General features: G+C 32.4%; 3 protein-coding genes across 5 annotated transcripts; all 3 read right to left on the reverse strand.

Annotated features, from left to right (window-relative positions):
* Window positions 1-552: 552 nt before the first annotated feature.
* On the reverse strand, window positions 553-19,220 carry LOC106100239. Of its 2 annotated transcripts, none has more exons than XM_013279035.1 (39): window positions 19,126-19,220; window positions 18,860-18,985; window positions 18,687-18,752; window positions 18,423-18,602; window positions 17,921-18,025; window positions 17,729-17,860; window positions 17,353-17,496; window positions 17,103-17,228; window positions 16,810-16,914; window positions 16,579-16,713; window positions 16,282-16,512; window positions 15,990-16,124; window positions 15,525-15,659; window positions 15,333-15,416; window positions 13,943-14,032; window positions 13,082-13,156; window positions 12,866-13,009; window positions 12,568-12,633; window positions 11,658-11,792; window positions 10,912-11,013; window positions 10,466-10,552; window positions 10,162-10,236; window positions 8,594-8,677; window positions 8,340-8,411; window positions 7,817-7,894; window positions 7,529-7,612; window positions 6,989-7,060; window positions 6,477-6,554; window positions 5,243-5,377; window positions 4,872-4,964; window positions 3,832-3,939; window positions 3,507-3,614; window positions 2,979-3,119; window positions 2,155-2,283; window positions 2,035-2,088; window positions 1,665-1,772; window positions 1,368-1,457; window positions 974-1,078; window positions 553-915 (listed from the first exon to the last, which is right to left on the reverse strand). In XM_013279035.1, the coding sequence occupies exons 1-39, from the start codon at window positions 19,127-19,129 to the stop codon at window positions 611-613; spliced, it is 4,326 nt and encodes a 1,441-aa protein (XP_013134489.1). In that variant the 5' UTR covers window positions 19,130-19,220; the 3' UTR covers window positions 553-610. The 2 variants fall into 2 exon arrangements, with proteins under 2 accessions (XP_013134489.1, XP_013134488.1); XM_013279034.1 differs by having other exon boundaries at window positions 7,817-7,897.
* A 6-nt stretch (window positions 19,221-19,226) lies between these two features.
* Window positions 19,227-21,595, reverse strand: LOC106100241. Its single transcript, XM_013279036.1, has 5 exons — window positions 21,470-21,595; window positions 20,531-20,614; window positions 20,158-20,247; window positions 19,674-20,084; window positions 19,227-19,583 (listed from the first exon to the last, which is right to left on the reverse strand). The coding sequence occupies exons 2-5, from the start codon at window positions 20,610-20,612 to the stop codon at window positions 19,462-19,464; spliced, it is 705 nt and encodes a 234-aa protein (XP_013134490.1). The 5' UTR covers window positions 20,613-20,614; window positions 21,470-21,595; the 3' UTR covers window positions 19,227-19,461.
* A 285-nt stretch (window positions 21,596-21,880) lies between these two features.
* Window positions 21,881-23,255, reverse strand: LOC106100143. Of its 2 annotated transcripts, none has more exons than XM_013278887.1 (5): window positions 23,042-23,255; window positions 22,515-22,841; window positions 22,285-22,394; window positions 22,085-22,192; window positions 21,881-21,999 (listed from the first exon to the last, which is right to left on the reverse strand). In XM_013278887.1, exons 1-4 carry the CDS (start codon window positions 23,061-23,063, stop codon window positions 22,121-22,123), a joined length of 531 nt encoding a protein of 176 aa, XP_013134341.1. In that variant the 5' UTR covers window positions 23,064-23,255; the 3' UTR covers window positions 21,881-21,999; window positions 22,085-22,120. The 2 variants fall into 2 exon arrangements, with proteins under 2 accessions (XP_013134341.1, XP_013134342.1); XM_013278888.1 differs by having other exon boundaries at window positions 21,885-21,999; window positions 22,515-22,826; window positions 23,042-23,254.
* Window positions 23,256-27,628: the final 4,373 nt, after the last annotated feature.

Consider the following 27,628-nt stretch of genomic DNA (forward strand, 5'->3'; position numbering starts at 1 on the left):
AAGTCTGCAGTATTTTTTTTCTGTCTAATATCGGATGAAAATGTCGGACTTTTATCTATCTTTGTCATTGGTTTTCTTAATATTTTTTAGACTGAAAGTTGTTCTTTCAAAGACTGTTACATTATTCTTTGTGTTGTGAGGATTCAAAGGGATTTTAGTTATTTACATTAGTAAATAGTGACATGTATGTACGTTTTTCTGTATTTAAAATGTTATATTCGTAATCATATGTTATTCAAACATTCCTTGTCTTAGTCAATGTTCCGCAGATTAACTGCAATTAAATGTAAATAATTTTACTGCTTGTTATTTTTCTCTTATCTGTTAACAATTTTAACATTTGTTGTATAGAAAATTGGAATAAATATTAATCTACTCGGAATTGTTGTTTTATTTTTTAATAAAAGAATTGATTTCCATATAGCTTGTAGACCCTGACTACACTCCGGGTTACGGGCCTGTATTGGAAGTAATAAAAAAAGTCATATCTAAAACAAAATTTAATTTCACATAATCATTACACAAACGTTCGTATCACAAAATATTTAAAAATATTACAACGCAGAATCTTGGAAAAATATTAACTCAAAACAGCGCCATCTATGTTCGGTTATTGTCTGCAGCGAATGTTTCTTTTCAATCTTCTGATTCTCCCTTCTATAGCACTTAGCATGTAATACACGGCTTGTAATTCATTTTTATCTCTCCCTTCACAAATATCAGTAAGACTTAGTGCCGGTGATAGACTACAGGTGGAAGCACTAGCTATAGTTATTACCGGAATAATATATTCGTAAGTCTGACAGCCTGCGTTGTGGAAAGTACTGGGTTTCATCGTGCACGCCTCCAAGTAAAATAAATTCGATTTTTTTAAGTTTCGAGGACTGCCACTAGATGGCACTCGTTGTTTCGCACCTGAAGAATGTCAATTAATTTAAATTATGTTTTTTAATGGCGATTAAATAAGCATTACCTTTATTTAAATTTCGTTCTTCATTGTAAAGTTTCCATTCTCTAGCTGAGGTTTGCGCACCATCACTTACATATTCTACAAATGTTGGCTCGCATAAAATGTGGCCTATAAAAAAAATCAAAGTAGAATTAGTCAGAAACAAACGTATAGACTTACCTGACCAAGTGGACATAAATGAAATTAAATTAATAGCTCAGCTAGCGTCCTCCTTTCAATGACAATTTAAATTTTCATATATTTATTTCACTTTTTTTCTATATATATACTAAATTATACTTTTATGGTAACAACTCGTTGTGTAATATTCGACACTAAGTGGGTAGGGAATTTGATTCTTTAACTATACAATTAGTACGGCTTATTAGTCTCTTAGGCAAAATATTTTGTTACTTACTGGATCTTATCGAAGGCGTTGTTGGAGATGTCTGCTCGGTGAAAATAGAATGCGGTATAATATGGGGTATGTCATATACGAACAAGTATTCTGCGCAAACGAAAGAAAAATACAATTTTGATTGGGACATTCTTAAACAGATGCCCAGTTTGAAAAATTTAAAACTTTGTATTGTGAAATATTTTTATGCAGAACTGACTTTTTAGGTTAAAGTGCCATCTATTGGTAGCTAAAGAAATTAGATGAAATGACAATTTTGAAAATAAAAAGCGGTTATTTTGTTGTAAAAAATCGTACCTTTCAATTTCCCCTTATTCCATTTGTTTTTTTTAATAGGTAATGATACTTTCTTATTTAGTTCTTTTGCTGTTCTATTAACCTTACTTTTAAAATTTACATGAATTCCTGCAAGAAACGATGACATTTTGTGGAGTAGTTCAAATCAATGTTGATACAAAAAATCCATTCAAAAGCCTACCATTTTATTTTATCGTTTAGAATTTACGTTTATCAATATTCTATATTCTTTTGAATTATCCATTTTTAATGCGATATTGAATTTCGAAGTTCGTTTTGTATTTCTTGATGTCACTAAAGAAGAAATTAACTAAAATTGTATTTTTGTACTAATAATAATAAAGTGCAAAATGTGAAAAATATGCGTTACCTATGTTTCGAACATTCGATTTAATTTCTTGTCTTATACATTTAAGTTCTTGGTCTGTAACAGAAAAATAAAATGTAATATATGACTAACTAAGTACATATTGTAGTTTTTTCTGCATACCTGTTGTAGTTATTTTATCAATCATTGTACTAAGAGTTGGTGGTTGCTTTACATTTTTCATTTCATTTCCTGCGCCTGCGCCTTCAGTCGTTAAATCTTCACTAGATGTCGCTTTTGGCAATTTAGGAACTGCAATTTTATTCTTTTTAAAATAGTTAACTGACTGTGTTTAGTGTGAGTTAGCTTTATTTGTAAGCTGTTTCCGTTTGGCTTCATCCACATTGTAATATAAAAATTTTAATTTGTAATCAATCCCTTAAATGACAACGAAGGCCTGCCATTGGAGGTAATTCCGTTGCCATGGCAATCTTGCTTCTTCTTTATTATATTAACTAGCTGTTCCCGTGCGGCTTTACCCGAATAAAATTATGATTTTTTTTTATTGTTAACATGTGTTAAGTTATCAATTTCAAATGTCAAAATGACGTGACTTGATGACAAAGCATGGCAACCTTGCTTTCTTGATGTTGGCAGCAACTTATGGTCTCTTTCCCACATTAGGGATTAAATCCAAAATATTTATCCCCTAACTCTAATGGCGTGAAAATTTAGCCTAAAGCGTGACGAAAGTGTGGGGCTTTTTATTAAAAAGATAATTATTCAAAAATATGCTGTAATTGCTGACATCTTAGGCAACAAAGAAGTGTGTGTTTACGCTTTATAATAATAGTATAGATATAGATATGTATGATGGGGTTTAAAGAGTATTCAGACATATTATTTCATTTAACAATCACAAATTAAACCATTGATTTATAAACATTTCGGAGAGGGAAGTAAACCCGTGAAGTGTTGGATAACAAGATATGAAAATTAACACTTACCTGCTTGACAATGAATAAAAGTTTGTATTTGCATGGCGCTGGTTGATTTCTTACTTAAACAGCTTTTCTTCATCGGCGTTAAAATTGGCGCGAGAGCTTGACAATTTACGTCCGAAGGTGCCGTCGCTGGCAATTGAGTTCCTAAAAATTATTTTAAAATAATTAAAACAAAATTTTGTTTTTTCTTATATCGTATCTGAAATGTTTAAAAGTGGTTAAGTATTTTTTTGCTACACGAACAGTATTTTATTGACCTTGTTAGTATACATTTGTATTTTAATTTTGGGGTTATATTTTTTTTTTTATTAAATTTTATTGGTAACTTCACTGCCCAGTATCTTCGTCAAATAATGACGAGAATACCTTCAACGGAAGAGTTTTGATTAATGCCAAGTTAATTTGTACGTTGGTTTGTTAGTTAATTTTGACCCTTATTATTATTTTTAATAAAATATACCTAAATACGTTTTCAGTTATGTAAGATGCCATTAAAAGAGGCCTTTTGAATATGTTAATTAAAAAACATACCTATACTTTTCTTTACAGTCTTGAAAGCGGTTTGCACTGCAGCACCGGCCATGTGGCATGACGTGTATGTGCCTTGTGACGTAGCCGGTATCAATTTGAAGCCCAATTCTAAACAATAAAAATAACTTACGTTTAGCAAGCTAATATCAGAAAATATATCCCTGTTACTACTTGGTGGCTTTTTAGTTGCTATGATTTGATAGACTTTTGTTTTGTTTTTTTTATTTAGTTGAAAATGTAACAATTTTCATTGTAATATATGTATTTATACGGCAATAACTATTTCGCTATTTTAAATAGAATTTAAAAATAAACTTATGCCTACCATTATCAATCGCCAGTTTGTTGTATGGAGTCTGTATTGATTGGGAAAGTCCGTGAAGTGATGTGAAGATTCCTACCGATGTGCTTAGAACCCTTCGAGACTTGACATCTATCAAAACAGATACACGTGTTAAAGAAATGGAAATTCATGTTCATAAATTTTACACAACTATAAACAAAGTTACATTAAAAAAAATATTTGCGACTATATTAATACTAAATTTCACCCGCGACTCTGTCCGCGTGGAATTCAAAAGGTAATCTATCCGTTCTTCCAGATTCTGCTTTAGATTTTTGCCAAATTTCATAGATATTCGTTCAGCCGTTCAGGCGGCAAACTAACAAACATCCCTCTAAACTTTCACATTTATAATATAAGTAAGATTTATCACATTTTCATAATGTCCTGATAAATTGTAAAACCGTAACCTCAAGACCAATGAATAACTATCCGGCTCACCTGTCCGGGCAATCTATCTTTCCGACCCATTTCGCACAAATGTATGAGATTTCATGAATAAAGCTTGGAAAAAAAATGGATAACAATTTACTCGGAACGGGCCGACGTAATTACATTGTACGTAAAGCGTTTCTTCTATGTTATTGTAATGGCTTTCCGAACGTGTTCGTGGTAAAAGGTCGATAAATTAATACACCTTTTATATTTACATTCAATTTAACTCATATTTATTTATGTAAATGGATTGAATCACATACATGGTTACCGTGTCTAATACTGAGCGCTCGGCCTAGAATGTTCTAGAGACAGTGGCCTCGCCATTATACTTGGTAGATGTAATAGAGGTTATAGGATTTTTCAGATCATATACAAAACTAACTTTCGCTCTCGACTACGGGTGGTTTGAATTAAACAAACTAAGTAAAGCTACTCTCTTCTAAGGGGTTCTTCTAGACTATCGTCTCAGTCTATGCCGAATTTCATCCGTATCCGTTGAGACGTTTACGCTATAAGCTCTAACAAACATCAATTCATCTATACTTTCGCATTTATAATATTAGTAAGAGGTAAGATATATTTACCATGGCCTGTATTATCGAGTACCACTTGGATAGCTACAGCTCTCTTTGCTGGCGAGACTTTAAAAGTTCCCGAAGACGAAGAGTCACTGGAATCTGAAAAATATGTTGATTAGTATAAAAATTATGATAATATTATTAAAAATATTACAATAAAACATGAAGGATTTACGTTCCAATCCCCCATTCGAGTTTTTTTTATTTATGTTTCAATAATTATAATATTTAAAAAAAAATACTAATGATACGTTTCGTTAAAATATATTTTAAAAATTACATTCTGCATAAATCATGCTATCCTATCTTGTCGGAATTAAAACATATTTCAATGTTAACGTATGCAGTGAACTCAATAAAAATGTATACAATATTACTGTATGTATGCGATTTGTCTTCAAAACCCGACTGCTTCTCAATATCTCGTATAAGTGCGCTCTTAACTCCCGCCGGCTTGGTGATCGACTGCTCTGTCATACTTGTGCAATTAGTCGTGTAGTCCGGATGCACATCTGTGTAATAGATGACACTTTACGTTCAAAACCGTCCCCGTAGCGGATACTCAAAGGGGGTTCAATATTAAAATTATTGACTTATCTACGTGTTATTGAATATACGCTTTAGTGTTTTGAAGTATTTTATACATCTATTTTTAATATTTTCAGTTTTATGGCTAAGTCGGTAGCAACCCACTATCCCTTCACATTACCATGGGTCGTTTTGATTATACATTATTTGAGTTCTAGCAAAACATTCACCAAAGAAAAGAATTTTCAATTCCATATTTACAATATTTTTCACGCTTAATATTTCATACATTTAAGCTTCATACGGCACATACATTAAAAAACAGAAACGGGTCATCGGTCGATTTACATTACACGATTTTGTCATTACTTACGCTCTGATGAGGGGATAAATTGTCGAGAGGGTGGCGTTTATAGATGGGGGCAGTAGCCTCATCATTTTCGAACAAACCATTATTGCATACGTATATTATTTTTTTATTTTTATGAAAACTTCTATAAAGTAATCTCTCTCGATTCAAAGACCTGCTGGTTTCTGAATTATAACACTAACTAGGTTTTGCCCGCGAATCCGTTCGCGTGGAATAAAAAATACAAAAGTGAGTAGCCTGCCTATGTGTTCTTCCAGATTATCCTCTACAAAATATTATTGACATCCGTTCAGCCATTTAGTACAAACTCTAACAAACATCCATCCATCCATGTAAACTTTTACATCATCATAATATAAGTGCGAAAGTTTAGGTGGATGGATGTTTGTTAGAGTTTGTAGCCTAAACGGCTGAAGGGATGTCGATGATATTTTGTACAGATGTAGAGGATAGTCTGGAAGAACACAGTCTACTCACTTTTCTTTTTTTTTATTCCACGAGAACGGAGTCGTGAGCGAAATGAATATGTTTTGAATGTTAGAAAGTGTGATATAGTGATCATGGAATTTAGGTCTTTTGACGGCGCCGCAGGGCGACGACACATTCCTTTGTTTCATCTTTTAATTTTACTATGAAGAGTTAAGGACAGGAGAAAATTAAATCATTAGAATAATAACATAATTTATACATATGTGCCATAGATTAGAAATTACCTGCAGTAAAACTACGTTGAGATCGATGCGATCCGCCATTAAAAGAGTATCTTTGCACTAAGCCTTGAGTTGACACAGCTGAAACAAAAAAATAATTAGAACGGTAAATATATTTAATCAAAAGTCTATTTCTAATTATGATAATAAAAAGTGGAGAAATTGAGAAGAAAAAGGTTAGCGTGGTATGGATATGTTATGCGACGAGATAATGGGGACATAAACCAGAAAGTGTTAGGAATGATGGCTACAAAGGAAGAGGAAGACCGATGAAAGTATGGATGGATTGCTTGAAAGAGGTTGATAGAGATGTATGGAAGAGCAGCACATACTGTGCCGACCCACCGTAAGGGATAAGGGCAAGTTGTTGATGATGATGATAATAAAAAATGTTAGTCGAATAACATTGAAAAGTGTTTCAAAAATGGTTTAGCAATATCGCCTGGTTTTTCCTAGGAAAGTTTTGAAAATCATATTAGTTTGTTAAAGGTATTTTAAAATGCTTTTGTACTTGCCTTTATGAACATGGTGTGTTACTGGGCCTCCGTTAAAATTGCACGTTTCAATTAAATTTGGCGATGAGACAGCTAAAAATTAAGAAATCATATTTAAATTATAAATGCAATAGTTTACATGGATGAATGTTCGTTACTACGTATCTCCAGAACGATGTAACAGATGTCGCTGAAATTCGGCATTCAAGTAGAGCATAGTCTGGATGAACACATAGTTTATTAACAAAGTTTTTTTTTTAACTACGCGCGGTGAAAATCGCGAATGTCAGCTGACAGCTGTTAAAACTGTTATTGTTTTGTAAACCAATAAGTTGTTTTTACATTAAGACTATAAACTAAATTAAATATAGCTAAGTTACTCGCGACTTCATTCATGTGAAATTTCAAAATATAGCCTATGTTACTCAGTGATAACGTAGCTTTTTAGTAGTGAATGATTTTTTGTAATGGGAAAAGTAGTTTATGCGTTATTTCAATACATACAAGAATACAAAAAAAACTTTGCTCTTTATAATATTAGTATAAATATAGATTACATACCTGTATCTATATAGATATCGCATATGTTTGTATTTGTATCCCTGTCAATAGCTTCTATAAAGAATGAACTTCCCGTGTACGTTCCTAAGTCAAATAATAACTTTAGTTTAAAAAAAAACTAAAAAAAAATATAATAAACGAACGAACAGAAATAAGTAAATCAGAGAGTAAAATGCATAAAACTTGTTCTATGTATTTGTTAATGTTTGAGTAAAAAATGTTTATTAAATGTATTTTTTTAAATGTATTTCACAGACTATCATATTTTAGATTGCATTAGCAACTTACCATGAGCGTTTGTGTCATATTGTCGGCTGCAAAGATATCTCGACGTTTCCTTTGTCAAATCGTTAAATTGTGCCATCCCTTCTAGAGAAAAAAATACAACTTTAAATGCAACAAAAACATTAGGGGAAGGCCCACTAAATTGTAAATTATCTGATAACAATCCAACGTGTAAAATATGTGATGGAAATATCGAATTTTGTTACCTTATCTGACAGTAACGTCATTTTTAAGCTATCTGAACCTTTATCAGCCAGTGGTGGGACAGGCTCTTAATAATCTTTTTTTTCTAGCCTTAAATTGAAAGAGAGGTCGAGGAGTTCGAAGAGTACACAGACGTATCTCGGCGCGTATCACTTGAATATTTTACTGGCATGTGTATTGTACCAGTAGCTGGTACTATTACTCTGTTTTAAAATTTGTATTTTCGCCTGCACTAAATACACTAAATTACATGTGATAATTCCATGTCTTTCATTTACCAAAGAATTAAAATTTATCAAAATGAATACTAATATTAAATTACCAGTACTGGCGTCTTTTTCATCGTCATCTTGATCTTCTGTATCAGCGCTTGACGAAATTAATAATTTGCTGTCTGTAATTTTTTTAACTTTTTATTTAAACGTAAAAATCATCCATGTCGATATTAAAAATAGAGATTTTTATGCATAAGGATTTTTTATTATGTAAATGTTAAATTAATTAGTAATAGTTGAAATAAAGGTGGATGTTTATATTGTTTTTTTTTTATACATCTTTGAAAAACATGTAACTTACAATCACACGAACGGACATCAGTAGATAGTGTATCCCCAGATTTATCTGACGTGTAAACTAGATGTCTGGATGAATTTATGTTTCCTAGAACAGAAAGAAGAAAACAGTGCTTAATATAATACAATACGAGCTGTTGCCCTCGACTTCGTACGCGTGATATTAGAAAACATACAAACTATAAAATTGCAAAAAGCTACGTATCCCTTGAGAACCGGACATTTCTCGGGGATGAAGCTTATCCCATGTGTACTCCAGACTTTGTTTTATATCTGTGCCAAATTTCAATAAGATATGTTAAACCATTGCAGAATGATCGAGTAAACATTAAAAAACTAAATTAATGAATCCCACGGGACTGTAACTATTCTAGGGATAAAAAGTAGCCTATGTGTTCTTCCAGACTATCCTCTAAACCTGTGCCAAATTTCATGGAGATCCGTTCAGCCGTTTAGGATACAAACGCTAACAAACATCCATCCATCCATCTATCCATCCATCCATCTAAACTTTCGCATTTATAATATTATACAATATTTTCTAACCTTTAAACCTTATATCGACAGAGTTTTTGTAGCAAAAAAAATCTCATATGTTACCAACACAATAAAGTCAAAATCTCACATATTTTTCGCTAAAGTGCGGTATGGGCATGTGAGAAGGGATGGGTCGCATGTAACGAAACGGACGCTAGTTATGAATGTGGAGGGGTACACCGGTAGAGGTAGACCTAGAAAGAGATGGATGGATTGCGTCAAAGGAGACATGATCAAGAAAGGAGTGATCACTGATACGACGGATGATAGAATTATGTGGAGGACGAAAACCCGGTGTGCTGACCTTACTAGAGTAGGATAAGGCAGGGGAGATGATGATGACATATTTTTCGCTAAACTAGTTCAGTCGATTTATTTAAATTAGCTGTTCGTCACTATACACTATCAAAGTAAGGGTTAACAATTAGGTATTAAGAAAAATGAATATTTAAAGCGCATAACTTAGGGATAGTTAACAGAAAAATGTAGCTAAATAGATAAAGAAGAAATTCTATCAAAAACATGTAAATGTATCAACGAAACTCCCAATCTTAAGAGCTATTTTGTGTCGCATTAACATCTTGGCAACGGGGCTATTGTATTGAACGTAATCCTGGCCAGCGATTGTTTATGACTATAACATGTTAATAGCGATATAATGGTCGGTCATTCGTATCTATAGGCTGCTTCCATTAAGGCTCCATCTACATGGAAATACTTTATCGTGTGTAATAACCCTATAATTATCACTAAGTAATATTGGACTTTTAAAATACTTTAACATTTTATAGGGTAGAGAGAAAAAAGATAGCTTTTGAACTAGATTTATGGTTATGAAAATAGAATTATTTGAAGTAATCTTACTTTTTTATTGCTAATGTTTAGATTGATAGATGTTTCTTAGAGTTTTTATAATAAACAACTGAACTGATCTCGATGAAATTTGACACAGAATGACACACACGCTATTTTTTAAATCTTATACGGACGGAGTCGCGGACTAAGGCTAGTACATAATAATACATTGAATAATACCTCTTGGTGGTGACAACATTTTATTCGATGTAATTATACCAACATTATGATGCGAGGTGAGCTCCAGATCTTGACCTAAGGATTAAAATATTATTTTAGTAGTCACAAATAACGGAACAAAATCGGACATAACTTGGAAAACATTAAGTAATTTTTCTGCAGCATAACATTTCTCCATACACATTTTTCCTACTTTAATATTTTAGGGGTTGCATTTAAAAAAAAAATCTTAGCGTCTTTTTACGTAATAACGAACTGTGCAACATTATAAACAAGTTTCTGTGGGATTAGGAAAACATCCAACCTCCGGCACTGGAACGTCTTCGTGACACTTTCGGCTTTACCATTCGTATTGTGCGTTGTGATTGAGGGTATCCATACTCGACCGACTCTGAAAAAGGTTCACTACTTATCGTTATTTGACTAACTTAAAACATGATTAATTCATTATTAAAGCTTTACTACATATAACCTAAATCTTAGTTTTTTTAAATAACCCACTAGGTATTTTTTCCGTCAATTAATCTAACACTATTTTAATACAATGTAGTGTCGTTAATTTAAGTATTGTTGTTTTTCTAGATTCAGTTTTTTTACATTATTCAATTTTAAAACAACTGACAAAAATCTACTTTGGTATGCAATAGATTAAAATGTGCACTTTAAATTATTCTTTTTTTAATTACAGGCCTTATATATCAGTTTTTAATGGTATTATTAACTATTTAAAACTATCAACATTCCACTTGCCTGTCTCTACAGCGTGCGGTTTGTAAAAGTCGACGTCGTAACTGAACAAAGAACTGTCATCACATGAAATCTCCAACGAGTTATTATAATTGACGTTTGCTTCTGAAATTACACAAAATATTAAAATCGATTAGTATTTAATATACCCTATAAAACTTTTTAATTTACATTTTTAATTCTTTCTTAATAAAGTACAAGCGTACCTATTTTATCTATACTCTATATATATAATAAAATTGAAGTGTCTGTTTGTAATATCAAAAGAAAAATTCCAGATTTCCGGAAGATGATGTATTTGCGTTGCTGATAACGCATTTAAAAAATGTTTGTCTTTCTGTCTGTCTGTCTGCAAGCCGCGTTTGTTCCGGTTAACTTCGAAACGGCTGGGCCGATTTTGACCGGACTTTCACTGGAGGGTAGCTGACATAGACAGACATATAGGTTCCTTTTTTAATTCCGCGCTGTCAAAATGGCGACCGGACCGCTATCTCTGGAACGGTTGGACCGATTTGGACGGGACTTTGACCGAAAGATAGCTGGTAGAAGGTAGATCCATGCGGGAATGTTATAGACGACCATTTTTTTTAATTCCACGCTAACGAAGTTTGCGGGCGACAGCTCGTTATGAATAAGATATACTTACAAATAGTATTAACGCCATAGAACATTTAGTTCGATCGTGATTTAACAATTCATAGATTTAAAACTATTATTTATTTTACTTGATATTTCATTAACATTCCTACCTGTATCTACTTGTTCCAATTCATCAGTTTGATTGAATGCCTCATGAGCGTTTAAATTAACAACCATAGCTATATCTGAAGTTACCGATACTGAAGATCTCTTCTTAGTAATCAATAGTAAAGATCCATCAGTTTCTGTAAAAAATACAATAAATATTTTAAATGCAAATATTGTAATGTCATAATTCAAGGACGCGATTAAGCACATTTCGTTACATGAGGGAGAACGAAGATACGAAGCGTAAGAGAGCAAAAGAGACCGACGATCATAGAAAGTGTTGGAATATAAGTATTGAAACAAAAATTAGAGAAATTGTATCAGAAAATAGCAAAACTTTATGCTCAGTTTATTCATACTTGTAAGCGATTTTCGCCGTTCGGCATTCAAAGTAATGTTACGGTTAGAAGACATTCTTGCACATACATATTACCACCCACGGCAGACAGTATTGCGTAGGATGTGTTTTATTCATCCAAGGAATTTTCTCCTTATATTCCTCCAGTTTTATCTAGTCGTAGGCTTATTTATGCTTAGAATAATAACAGGCTTTAAAATATAGAATTTATAGGTTTAAATTACCTCAAATTGTAGTAATATAACTCCGTTGATTGGTTAAAAGTACACACTGATATTTTAATGAATTAAAAATGTTTTAACGGCACATCTATCTACCTAATATTATAAAGAGGAAAGATTTGATTTTTTTTTTTTGCGTTTTGCGTTTATTGCAATAACACGAAAAACTAGGCCGTTTTCAAAAATTCTTTGTAACATGAGCTATATTTTTTTGTAATTCCACATAGACGAAGTTGCGAGGAACAGCTAGTTGGTTATAAAGGAAGTTATCGGTTTGCGATCAAAAATTATAATCTGGTTTATTTTTTATATTGAATTTTTGTAATTACTTGCCTATAGCTCGATCAATTTGGCTTCTGTACTTCGTAGAGTTTGTGTAATCAGTGTTTTTGTTAATCCCTGAAATTAATAAAACTGTCAGAAATGTGTCTAAAATCTTCACATTGTGGTAACACAAAAATTAATAAATTATAGAAGCAATTTCCAAAGAACTTGACTCAAAAGTTCTTATGTTGACTGTTGGTAATAAAGTTACTCAGTTCATTCATTATTTCTCGTCATTCACAAATCAATTGTTTTTATTTAAATTGTATAATTTTGTGAAAAATATAACAATAGAGAAATATTTTACCTTTCTCCTTTAAGGTGACAACTGTTGTAGTCCGATTCAAGTCTTCCATCGGATCTATACACGTGGATATGTCAGTTTTGTATAATTTCGTTGCATTATTAATTGGATGGTTGATTTTTCCCGTTTGCTCTGGTGAATTGTTTTCTAAAACAAACATGATAATATGAAAATGCAGACACAAAAATAAACATTTCTGTAAAACGTTTAAATTCTTACTCGTGTATTTTATAGCCGTTGATGTTCCTATTTGCGTCTGTTGTTTTTGCAATTGATTGTTATCGATTGATGTGTCTGAAACAATACATTTTTATAATGATTGTAATAAAATTATTATTGCAATATTTACCATTACAAGCGTGCTACTATGATAACCTATGCGTCGCTAGTCTTTACCATAAAAAGACATAGATAGCTGGATTAATTTGGTTGGTTCCACAATACCGAAATGTACCAAAATGGATAAGTCAGATTATAACTCTCCTCGTCATGATTTACATAGGTGTACATGCCATATTAAATTATTATAAGACTAGCTTACGCCCGCGACTCCGTCCGCGTGGACTAAAAAACAAAACAAAAGTGTTCTTCCAGGGTATTCTATACATCTATGGCAAATTTCACCGAGATCCGTTCAGTAGTTTAGGCTACAAACTCTAACAAACATCCATCCATCTAAACTTTCGCATTTATAATATTAGTAAGATTAATTCTAAGTTATTTTCAATAATACCTTACATACCTAACAATTCGTTTAATTTGCGTTTATCGAGGACCAAATTTGTTTATCGGGAATCTAATAAATTTCTTACTAAACCGTATTACGATTTACGAACGGCGCCTAATTTGATTTTGGCTGATGTAGTCTTCAGCGGTGATCAATAGCTATTCAATTACAAATTCATTGGAAACATCGTTAACTAATGGCAAGATTTTTTTTTATCTAAAAACTATTCTAAGGTCTCTCAAATGGTACAGACTGTATCTTCGTAATCTGTGCGTACAAAACTCAAACTGTTTCAAAGATACAGGGTGTTATTTTAATCTTAAGCGTTTAAGTACATAACAATATTAAAAAACCTGATTCAATTTTGGTACAGGCTTCCGAATACAGCTTAGGTGGCGGTACAATACCAGTGGATTTCTGCTCCTTAGCGACCGCGTCCGTCCCTAAAAAGTAAAAGCATGTCACAGACCGCAGAAAGGAAATGGGCGCGCGATTTACGCGCCAAAGTACTTTAATTTAGGGCACGGGCACACAAAACTCCGTGAAATCGCGGCTTGCGATTGTCAAATAAAATTTCTCTATTGTACTGTATCAAAGGAATAACCCACAGCTTAAATCCTTGAGCATTTAAACGTTGAAAATTAAATTCAAATACATAATTAATAAAACTTGTTAAAAGTACAAGAAAATTTTAAAGCGAATAGTGTACTTCATAGTAACTTACAAAGCACTAGCTTTTGCTCGCAACTCCGTCCGCGGGGATTTAAAAAAAAACGAAAATGCCTATGTGTTCTTCCGGGCTATCTTCTACATCTATACCAAATTTTATCGAAATCCTTTCAGCCGTTTAGGCTACAAACTACAAAACATCCATCTATCTAAACTTTCGCATTTATAATATTAGTAAGATTATGAGATAATTGTTTGTTTTTGTATGTATTACGCTACTATTTTTTTTTTGCAATAACAATATTGTGGAAAATTAGTCACGAATTAAGGCTTTGTATTACTTGTATTTTACGCCTTTAGATTCCTAAATCAGTATAGGGAATTATTCCTTAAAATATTTTACGTACAACCCTTAGCAATTTTACAGATGAATAGAGTATGGAAGATGAAATAAAAGTTATGTTATTATTTATCGGATTAGGAAAGTACCGTCGCATCAGCGCGGGAATGGCGCCCATTCATTTGGATTACTTCAATTTTGGTGTATTTCGTTTCGCTATTATTTTGAAGTGGAAATGTTGTAAATCTGAGTGGGATTGACGAAGCGAAATAATGATATTTGAAAAGTATTTTAGCAGAAAAAGAAAGTCACATATTTTTGATTTCGTTGCGGACCACCCTTTAAACATATTTTTTCTAATAATATTTCTACCCTAACTTCGACTAAAACATCTATAGAAAACTAGCTTTCGCCCGTGACTCCGTCCGCGTGGAATTAAACAAAAAGTGAGTAACCTATGTTTTCGTCCAGACTACCACCTACATCTGTACCAAATTTCATCAAAATCTATTCAGCTGTTTAGGCTACAAACTCTAATAAACATTCATCCATCCATCTAAACTTTCACCTTATAATATTAGTAAGAAGTAAGATATAATTTCAATCATAAAATGAAGTAAAATACTACTATTTAGTTCGAAGAAAAGTAGGAAAAGGGTCTCTAAACTTTATCTATTATTGGTCCATCTGGCTTACAGTTCGCAGCCGTTAGGGCCCTTTCACACATCATTTACCTGCTTCATGGTAGAGCAACACGGTCGTTTGGACGTCGGCATTTTCCCAGAACCCGGACCTTTGCAAATCCAGCACAGTGGCGACTGGAAAAACATATTCTAATTACTTTATCAATTTCTTCATGGTTTAACATCAATGTTTTTTTTTAAATTTTCATGGAACAAAAATCTACAAAGTGTAGGTTTACTTACACGTTCTACACCTAGAATGAGACTTGGGTTTGCTGGCCCATCTCTCTGCCGTCCCTTTCCACATGAGGTTCCATCGTCGTCTGCAGATTCTACCCACGGAGAAGTGTTTTGTGAACGTTATAAACGGCCGAGGAACTGTTAAAATTAATTAATTGTTACTGTTGATTGAAATAAGAAAACTTTACAGTCTACAAATAAGAAGTAAAATTTTTACACATGTTTGCAAAACATTACAAATACCCTCGCGATTTTACTCTATCCGTTTTAGACTCTTACATTTTCCCGTTGACATTGACAGTGACATAGACCTACAAGAACGACATTGACATTTCAACATCTAAGTATTTTGAACAATATTAAATTGTTTAATTATGGTGGTAAATAACCACTACAAGGTTTCGTAAAAAATTGTATGTGTTTTCTACTATTTTCAATGTGCAAGAGTTGAATCATTTGAAAACTAACTTCGTATCTGATTGTTTCTATGTTTATGACACTTTTTGCAACGTCCCCTGTATCGTACAGTTCTTTCACTGCATTTCTTTGCAACTTCTCGTCTCCAGCAGTAATGATGATGGTAATCATGAGAATCACGTGCACCTGAAATAATTCATAGTAATTGTTGGGTACTGATTCTATGACAAAGTAAAAAAAGAATTGACCAATGATATTAAGATTAGATGTTGAAATTGGTGGATTGGAAACCGGAATAAAAGGTATTAATTGTCAATTTCATGTCAGTTCAGTTGTTTTTTACCTTTCTTTTGTTTTTTGTCTTTAGCACAAGATGTACACAGTTTGCAAATATTTGGCTCCTGTGCGACTGGCTCCTCGATACAACATAAACTATCATTACAATTGTCCAGTATCCAATTTTCACTGCGACCTTCCATTAAACTAGAATACGCTTGTTCGAAATTATAATTGCTTAGAAAATCATCACGAATTTCAATATCAGTTCCAGATACTGTACTTGCAATATCATAACCTTGAAAACAATATTATTTTAATAAATGAATAACGACAAAACGGAATATGATTAAAAAATCTAAACCTTCAGCTTCTAGATTCGTCATCCTTTGAAGAATCTCCGAAGGACAATCAATATAAGATGATGTAGGCATATGTTCTGTTGCGTCATACATTGTTCCAGATAAATCGTTGCGTTCTGTTTCTGTAAGATGATCACCTAAATAGTAAACGAGAAATGATAAAATGTAAAGCATTCCAAATATTGCAATGAACCATCTCAAACTTAAATATTTTATAATTAAAAAATAATTACCACCACTTCCGACATTGTATTGAATACATTTCTTCATTTCGTTTGTATCTAATTCGGCATCATCGACGCGGCTGTGAGCTTTTCTTTCGGTAATCTTTTCTACATCTATAATTAAAAGTATAGTAAATACACCATGATGTTTACGTAACAACTATAGTTTAAAACCGTCGTGATTTCTCAATTAATCTCTTGCAATTTGCTACATGTTTTTGAAACAATCCAATAAATCTAATATCAGAGAATATGGATTTCTTTCATCACTTAAAATTTTAAATGTTAATTGCAAATGTTACCCTTTTCTGCTTTTTTCCGCTGCGATTTGGATTTGAAGTATTCTTTTGTCTTCAGTATACAATTTTCAAATACAGCGTTAGTCGTGACTTCTGTATTTTTCTGATTGACTATTTCATTAACATGATCTAAAATATTAAATTAATTATTACCTAAGCGTGAGCATTTCATATTTTTCTACCATGTATCTTGCGATTACTCAATCTGACGGCATTCTCTAAGAAAATCATTTTAAAGTGTACGTTATCTTACCTTTTATATGATCATTGTTAGATACATCATGTTCAGGTCTCATATCTAGTTCCAAGTCCTCAAATGCAATATAGGGCATATTTTTATCCAACGCTATAATAGCATTATGATTTTTATTAGATAATGCTTCTATTAACCTTTTCTCTATAAAACAAATGAAACATTATTCATTCTTTAACCATCATCATCATCAAGTTGCATTTATCTCTATGGAATTGTCGTCATACATTTCTATCAGCCGTCATATCTGAATCCAATCCCTTGTTAAGCATATCCTCTTTCACACAATCCATCCATACTTTCTTAAGTCTTCCTCTACCGTTTCAGCCATCCACATTGAACGAAACATTGAATTTTAGTTAAAATAATTTGATACCTATACTCATTCTTGTATTAACATCACATTCGCTTTGACTCGTTTGTGGCACCATTGTACTGGATATGTTACTTGCACCCAAACAGTTCGCTATTGGCCTTAAATAGTCCGTAGCAGATTCCATTAGCCATTCTGCAGATAAAAGTTATTTAAGAAACACTTTTTTAGTTGTTGAAAATAAAAACAACTTACCGTTTAACCGATCACTTCCAATTTTATGACGTCCTCTAATTTCTTCTAAAAGTACTTTAGTTATTATTGCTGAACTCGATTCAGATTGCATATCTGAACGAATATCTAAAGAATTGCAAAACATTAGTGTAATCAATAAAGTAGGTAAAACTATGAAATTTTATGTAGTGTAGTGTAGTAGTATGCGTCGGTGGCTCAGTGGTTTAAGCACTTGACTTGTAATCTACAGGTCTTGGGTACGAATCCCGCCATGCACCAATGTGATTTTCGAATTTTCGTATGTACATAATTTACCCGACGTTCTTACGGTGAAGGAAAACATCGTGATGTAACCTGCACATATCTGCAAAGAAATTCAAAGATATGTGTGTAGTCAACCAACCCGCAGTGGGCCAGCGTGGTTGACTATGGCCTATGGCCACCCCTTATTACGGTAGGCTCCGAGCTCCTCGGTGGGGACGTATAGTGAGCTGGTGATGATGATGATGTAGAAAAATTTTACCTCGTCTTCGACTGTGAAGTTGCATCTTTTCTAATGATGATTTCATTAAAAGTTTGCGTCGTGTTCTTTCTATTTTATTTGCATGTTCTGTCATTGATTTTGTTGGTATTTCTAATATTGGTGGTTCTTTTTGATGGTATCTGTACCGTGGTATTTGACTTGGTTTTGAACTGCATCTATCTGTTGGAATAAAAAAAAATGCTTATGCTCTTGATAATGACTTGTGAAAGTATATGTAATATTCTGTGTACGTGTTTAGCTTACCTAGTTTCTGTTTATTCTTCAAAGCCGACTTACTTATAACATTACTGGTTCCTGCAGGCATGTCCCCTAGAAATATTTAGAACTTGCAAATTTAACCTTTTTCTGATGATTGTAAATGAATATGTGAAGTAGTTTAAATACTGATTTATATTATTCATTCAAACCTCTCTTACCTATACCAAATACAACATTTTTGCTGACTTTTGAATGTCCATATGCTATAACGTAATCCTTTGTTACTAATGGTCCATCAGCATTCTCTTTAACTGGTTCCTCCATTTCGAAAAACTGGTTGAAATCTTTGAAAACATAATTAAACAGAAATATTGAAATATTAGCTTACGATTTTCTTAGTAAATTCAGCTACTTTACCAATAATACCTTTACAGTTTTGCACAGGTTACGCAAAGACACATTTAATGTACATACAAATACTTACACATTTTGATGTATTACGCAATAAACAAGAAATTTATATTAGAGCGTTTGGTGATATAATAGATGTTTCAGGTATAAACAAAAACACCAAGAAAGCACAAATATATTGAAACATTATTTGTATTAACCGTAATTTGAGTCTTATGGCTGCGCGCAAAATATGCTAAAAAGAAACACTTTTAATATTTTTATAATTTTAAAATTTTACAATGAATTTATGAATGATCGTTGTCACATTTTATTTCTGACATCTAAGTTTGACACTGGTTGTTATTGACATGCGTAAATTTCTTCTTGACTGTTGATATCTTTATTGTGACGATAAAACTTTTTCGATTTACGACTTTTGTGTAGGGTCATTATTTTTGGCTGCCTCCAACGCTTGTTCAGCTTGTACAAGTTCTAACTTCTTTATTAATTCTTCTTGGACACTGTCTACAATTTCTTTTAAATTTTTTGCTGCAAGGAGTGAAATATAATATATAAATAAGTTTGTTATTTTTTTAGATTTTAATAATTGTACATTAATTGATAGTTTTTGTTAATTACCTGTTTTCTTATTAAACTCTTCGGCTATCAATGATATTTTCTTTAAAGTGTTGACATGCTTTGCCAACTCAACTGCTACATCATTACTCACTCCAGTATTGACAGACGCATCTTCTCGTTTTTTACTTCTCTCAGCAGCAACTTTTAATACTTCGCTGTTAATGACTGGCATTTTAGGTACTTTGAAAAGTGGTTTTCGTGGAGTTTGTTCTAGATTGACCTGCTTGATTTCAACCTCATCTTTGGTAGTATTTTCATCTCCAACTTTGACAATTTCAATTTTATCATTAGGCAAGAGTTCGGGAGCATAAGTTTGTAGATTCTCTAATGCTAGAGGTGGTTCTTTATTTTCAATACGTTTCTTGAAAAACTTGATTGGTAAAGCATTTGTTATACTTTCTATTATGGTCTCTACAAACACAAAGGACAGTAAACAAAATGTCATACATTTTCCTAAGAACCTTACTAAGGATAATTTACTTACGTACTATGTTTTTAGGAGATTCTTCCTCTTGTTTCTTCTTTAATGCTAGTTTTCTTGAAAGTTCAGCTAAGAACATTGAACAACTGGGTCCTGCAATACGAGTGAATCAAATGTAGATTTTTAATAATGTGATTAGATAAATAGTATACAAGTTAATCTATATTTTATATTACAAAGAGGAAATATTTATATTTTTGTATGTATTGAAATTACCCAAAAACTACTGTGCGGATTTTAAAAATTCTTTCACCGTTTGAGAGGTAATTCATCTGTGAGTAGCGTAAGTGATATTTTTTTTAGTAGTCGCGAGCAATAGCTGTTACTAGCTAAAAGTAATATATAATATAACATTTAATTAAAATGTTTTACTTACCATCGCTTTTTCGTTTTTTAGTAGGCTTGGGTTTGCCAGTAGATTTTTTATTTTTAGCTTTATGACGTAAAGTCTTTTCCATACCTGGAAAGAATTTTATTTCGAATTTAAGGCTTCATTGTGTTAATATTCCAATGTGAATTAAAGAAGATGTGATTTTATATATTTTTATTATTGATTGTTACATTCAGGATATTCCGGTAGGTAAACACTGAATGTGAAATGAAGACGGAATTTTTTTTTTTAGGATAATGTAGGGTATGTGAATGATTTCCGTTTATATTGAGAGTCTAATATCGTCAATAAATATTTGATGTCTCGTAAAACCAATTTACGAATAGGTAATTTCTCGTAATATCAAACATCAACTGTGTACAATTGTTTTGATGTGCTCTTTTCCAAAGGTTTTGCGTTATCGCTTTAATTTTTATAACTTGTTTTTGTCGTGATGTTTCAATAAAATATGTTTGTTTATAGGCGCATAATAAGCATCCTTTGCAAATTATATACATTCGCTATATTTGTTTCTGTACAGTTTGATTTTATCTTCAAAGCAAAACAAGATGCCTTTGTACAAGACAAAGACTTTTCTGAAAACTTTTGCTTCTATTGAATAGATAAAACGAATTAGTAGTTATATTGTTACAACTTTTCGTTACTTTTACAATTTCCTTGTGTTTTGTTTGCTTTTAACATTACATTGGCAGAAACGACCAAAGAATATATTTGATAGTTAGTGTACTTCGAAGACTGGATTGCTACAAACGAAAGTTGCTGATTTATAATATTCACTGTACCTTTAATACTATTGGTAAATTAAAAAAAAACTGAATATAAATACAAAAGCACTTAAGTTAATAAACTGCCGTTATTTCATAAATCTCAACCACCGGGATTGTGGCACATTGTATTATTTATGAAATATGAAATAAAGCATACCAAACTATTTCTGAAAGACTAGAATAAACTCGAGACTTTAACATCAATACAACAGAATGTCCGTTATATAAATAGTACTAAGAATTTGAATCCTTCATAACATAATTTTTGACAAAATTCAGTCACTCGGTGACAAATATTAAAGTGATTTGTAGCCATGGTGATGACAAAATATGAATGATATAAACACAGACCTCTAAAAATAGACAGGCTATAAACTGTGGTATTTTGAAAATGTCTTTAAATTGGCAATACACGTGGATTTCCGCAGACGTGCCATTTCTTTTACCTTTCAAACCACAACGCATTTATAAGAGTTTCAGATCTTAAGTCATTAAAAATTTTAGCAACGAAGTTACTTATTTATAAGGATTTGATAGATAACACTACTGGAAGTATATAAAAATAACATTGATTTTGTTGTTTCTTATTTATTGAATTTAAATATATGTTTCAATTTGAATTAAAGTTTGACAATTTAAGATTTAGTGAGTACTGTTCCACATGATGGCTTCTTTAAATGTTGGTTTCTGAAAAATGAATCACATGTAGTCGACATCTTTGTTTCTATTTAATCGAAAATCGTCCTTGTTTGTAATAGTATCTGTTATTTACCTATTGTGACTTTCCTATGATTGAATTATCTCATATTTATCTCCTTACATTCGTTGCTTGCTTGATATCATCGGATTTATTTTTTTCTTTTTCGATGGACTCTGGAATCTGTTACCAAAAATTTAAAAAGTTAGGGAAGCGTTAGCGATGATTATATCAGTTTCTACTTCAGATTTCCACTACTTAATATGTTTGATTACCTTTATGCCTATTTGAGGTAAATAAGGATGATCTGCGTGTTCTGTTATTACATTAATTTCCTTTAATTTATCAACATCTGTTGCATTTTGATTTCGATTAGGGTCTTTGGCTGGAAATAGTACATTATTAATCACAATATTTAGGGTAAACTTCTAGTTCAATTTGTAAACATTTACATTTCTAGTTTTGGTCTGTACTCTAATTAGTAATTACAAAAAAACTGACATACCAGGCAGACCGTAGTAACTCTCACGAGCGTCAAAGAATTGTTCCTTAGACACATGTGATGTTGTTAGAGTATAATCATCATTTCCACTGGAATCGCTGCTCTCAGATTTCTTATTTGGAGCTGGACTTTTGGTTTTCTTCTTTAACTTCTTAACCCTTGAATCCGGGCGTTTATCTACTGTTTGTTTGTCTTTCTGTAGATCGTGAAGTTCAAGCACGAAATGGCATTTATCGTACATGCTAGAAGCTATGCTTGAAGCTGTCGTTGATCTTGACATTGATGTTTCGCTATCACTTCCATCTATCATGTCATCTAATTCATCACGCTCTGGAAAATTAGTATCAAATTACTTCAAGGCGAATACTCCTTCTATTTTTGGTTTATTTTTTTTCTTCCCTATACCGTATTTATCACCACCTTCATCTGCATGTTTACCTACTGCTGGCCATAGGTCATAATATGCGAAGACTTATTTGCTTTACTGATTTTCTACAACCATTACTCATAAAATTAAAATAAAGTTATACCATATCCTTCATTGTCATCCATCTCGATTAGCGACTTGCAAATCAAAACAGCCCGGAATAGAATTAGATCAAATAAATGGATTTGAGAGCCATTTATTTTGGATAGTTTAGTTAAGTCGTAATCGTCCGTTCATATTTTCAAAGATTTAATTTGTTACATCAGTTTTTAATAAAAAATATTATGTTAATGAAGTTTAAAATGTCACATATTATTTACTATACTGACAGCGTCATTATATTGAATTTCGAATTTAAAATTGGGTATTTTATTGCATTTCGTATTAAGCTGTTTTCTCGTTAACATTCCCTAGTTATTAAGGGTGAGTTGCACCATATCGCCGGTTAGCGTTAAAGTTAAAATTATTTGTAACGGTAATATTTGGAATAACCTCAAAATTTACTAAGGGTGAGTTACATCAACTAACTATAAACCTTAACCAGCACATTCCCGATGGTTACGTCTTCGGATGTTCATGATATTCGCTACACCAGTTTTGCTCTGGTCAAAATGACGTCATATTTGACACTAATCATAACCGCCCGATTTTGGGCGGTTATAGTTAGCGTTACGGTTAGTGTCAGTTCGGTAGTGTTAACTGTCACAAGCTCTCATCTTCAAAAGTACAAAAAATTGAAAAAGTAATGGAAAAAGAAAATCTCTACTATTATCCTATACGTAATCCAGAAGAATAAAGTCTTGCGTGCTCGGAAATAATGGATTTCCAAGATGGAACTCGAAATTTGGCCAAACATTCAGTTTGGACAAATTTCGAGTGTCTAAGGCCATAGCAACAGCGCTTGTCCCTTTTCTCTTATTTAAAAAAATGTCCTCCATAAAAGAACAATTTATAATATGGAAAATAAATAGGATGCATTTATATTTGTATAATTTTATTGCTTCATTTTTGGCGCTACATATTTGAGAAGTAAAGTAAATACAGTTTCAATAATGGCCCAAACTAGTTTATTTTCTCAAGACTGCCATTTTCTCCATCTTCGTGGGCAAAAAGTTTATGTCACTATAAAATACCATGCGTATGATACATAAATATAATCGGCGTAACATGAATTTCCAAACATTTTAATTTACGTAAATATCATTCTTGACACCAACTTGACACTTTAGTGACATTCAGGTTTAAATGTTTCTATTGTAAAAACAAAAAACACATAAAACCTCTGTGAGAATATGTTTTTGCACTTGTAACCCTATTATAACTTTTACGATAACCAGCGATTTGATGCAACTCACCCTAAGTTTTTCTTTAGTTTATTTGTGAAAGTGGCTTTACCACAATTCTGAAGTAACTAATTAAGTCTGTCCATAAATAACTATAGAGGTTGTAAAGTTAACTAAAAGTAATACTAAATTCTTGATACCAAATATAAAATAGTTAAACGATTAAGGGTAAGACCACGAGCTTTCAGAAGTCACGTTAATTCGAGAGCCCTGTCAATATGTCCACTAATGATTACGAAATTGTCAACATCAACTTATAAGCTGCTTAGCTGACGTAGAGTATTTCGTTACTTATAACTTCTTCGTACGGTGAATGCACTATCGCACTTGTATTTTTTATTTCTCCTTTCATTAAGTTTAAAAAGAGAGAGAGAAATATTTTTCTCATATAGTTAAATTTATATTCCGTTTAATCCGGCTACCGTAACTATCGTGTTAAAATTTCTTTCTGTTTCTGTTTATTCAAAGAGGATAATAAGTATAACAACATGTGAAATACATGTATTTTGATAATGAAAACTCAGACGTTATGTTTTATGAATCAGGATTATCATTGATATCTTTATGCACAAAGCCAATAAAAAGGGTCGTCATTACGTATCTTAGAATGTCTCTCGCGGGATTAACGATAGCGATTATCGAGCTGTTTGACCCTCAGGGGTATTACTGAGTTACTTAATTTGTTATCATTGCCTTAAAAGCAGATTTAAATCGATTTCGGAAGCGTTATAAAAGATACGTAATTAAGCTATTTACGTGCGATAGTTTAGTCAATGGTGTGCTCCTATTCTTAGAGTAGAAATTCCACAGAATATATATTCTTATACGACTACGTTTCTGCAGGTATATTTATTATAGGTATCGTATAATCGGTAATTTAAATGCTAATTCAGCACACGTCGGCGAAAAACTTTCTCACACGGAATCTGAATTACTTTGAATATTTTTAATACGGGGGCTTAGTACTTGTTTATACGAAAAATAGGTTATTTTGTGTGATGATAGGAATGTGTACGAAATAAGAACGGAATTACTATAATTTATTGGCACTATTTTTCTACAATTTATTATTTTATTTAAATGCACTCTTTATTCAAACTAATATTTTTAAGACGAGAGGTTTGTATTGAAACAACTTTAAAAAAATACTTGGCCGATTCCAAAAATCACTTCACCGCTAGAAAGGTCATATATATCTGTGAGTAACATCGCCTATTTTTTTTAATATCACGCGGACAAATTCGCGAACAACAGCTAGTCTGTAGTAATCCATTATTTCTCTTACATAATTCAAGAATTTTGTTAACATTGTAAGGAAATGAACAAAGTTTATATAATTTTTCATAATAAGTCCAAGGATCAAGTTATAACAGTCAAGAGAACGATAAAATGAATCTTGTCGACTCAAATATTGAGTGGAGAGAGGTTTTATTGCTAAAGTTGGACAATCGATACGAACAAATAAGGACGTTTGTAGGAACATTATTCAATACGGCAGTTGGTCATTTTAAATTAACGAAGAAGTTGCAACGAATCATAATTTTGAGCGCAATACCTTTTTTCGTTCCTTTTCCAGAGTCCTTTTTAGACCAGTTATCCTTAACGTAGTCCTCGTTCCTAGTATGCAAAGAACAAGGTGGGAAATACGAAATAAGTAAAATTTTCATCAGGTATACGACACAAATGTTTTTGGTATCTCTGTTCCATTGGAGTTGCAGGAAGGGGCACAGGGGTAGCGCCAGGAAGGGAGCCATCCTCCTTAGAGGAACATGTCAAATAGATAAGATAATATGAATGCTAGTAGCAGGCCTCTTTAGACCTAGCCTAGATCATCGGCTAGTGACGGGTCTGCTTTGATTGAAACCATATTGTCTGTTTATGTAGGTCGTTTGACAATGGTCGATAAAGTAAAAGAAATATACTCAAATATTTCTCCTTTAATAGATTTTGTATTTATTTTCATCAGAATCATTGTGGCGTTATGATTTCATTTCACTAAACACGAATATTGTATCGGTGTTTACAGTTGAATTCAATACGTCTTTAATGTGGATTTCGTGTAAGATATCAAATGAATTGAATATATTTTATATCACTCAATAAATGTTTAAATTACTTCGTGTATTACGCAAGGATTTAATGAAACAGGGTTCCATGTCCTTAATCTTTTAATTACAAATTAATCTCTCCCGTTAGATGTAGTTAATCGATCGATCGATTTTTTTATTATTCTTATCTAACCTAAGTTTCATGCCCTTTATGGAGGGAGTTCCATGTTTCTTGGAAGTACCTGATAGGGTTCAAGCTTTCCCCTTTATGTTATGCTGACAGGTTCAAGTTAATTCTAATAACAAAGTAACGGCCTGAGCAGAGGCTGCCGAGGAGGCTCTGAACCTAGTCATAATCGCGGTTTAGGCTAAGCGCCATTTGCGCTCGGCCACCTCAAGTCCGGCAAATATATGAAAATTAAAATGCCTCGTCAAGTTAAATAGTGACAAATCAGTCACAAAAATTATTAAATACACACACAAGGGTTTTTTAATTTTCATAGATTCGCCCGACTTGAGGTGGCCGAGCGCAAATGGCGCCTAGCCTAAACCGCGATTATGACTAAGTTCATAATTCATTGTCTACCTTCTCCTGTCCCACTGGGTAGGTTGGAAGAGATTGCTCTTAGCAGTAATGCCGCCCTTGTTTAAATCAAGTAATAACTTATATTTAGCTTCCTGTTGTATTATTTGTGCAAAAGTATTACATAAATAAAAAAAAATCGAGCTCGCTGCTTCGTTTACTATTTGTGTAACACGACTGATTTCTTTCTCTACATATGTGTATACCTAAATATGTTATCCTATCGTTATTACCCATTTAGGTTAGTAAACATTATCTTATCGTAATTTATTATCCAAATATATCCAAACTGTCTATAAAGTGTTAATTTCTCTTTGTTAAAGTCGGAAGTACAGAGCAATTTGTTGTTTGTAATAGTATTTTACTGGGAAATAGACAACGTTTTCCTGACTAATGTATGCACGGTAGCGCGTTAGAGATTTATCGTGTTCTTTGCCGTCAGGAACACAGAATGGGAAAATCTATGTAAGATAATAGAATATTTCCAGATTCTTTTGATTCGGATATAAAATTTACTAGAGACTGTGTAGAATTAAGGTTATGAGTTTTGTCTTTTTATTGAAATTTCTGTTGCAATATATTAGTTTTACCTTTTTCTAAATATAACAATTTATTTATTTATTACTGTAGTGTATATGTGGGTAGGTCAATAATAATGTACCGTCAGTACAACTAATAATAAAACAGTCCAGTACCAACCGCCGTTTCAATAACAC

Source organism: Papilio polytes, unplaced genomic scaffold (genome assembly GCF_000836215.1).
Source record: "Papilio polytes unplaced genomic scaffold, Ppol_1.0 DF824069.1, whole genome shotgun sequence".
Classification (NCBI taxonomy): Eukaryota; Metazoa; Arthropoda; class Insecta; order Lepidoptera; family Papilionidae; genus Papilio; species Papilio polytes.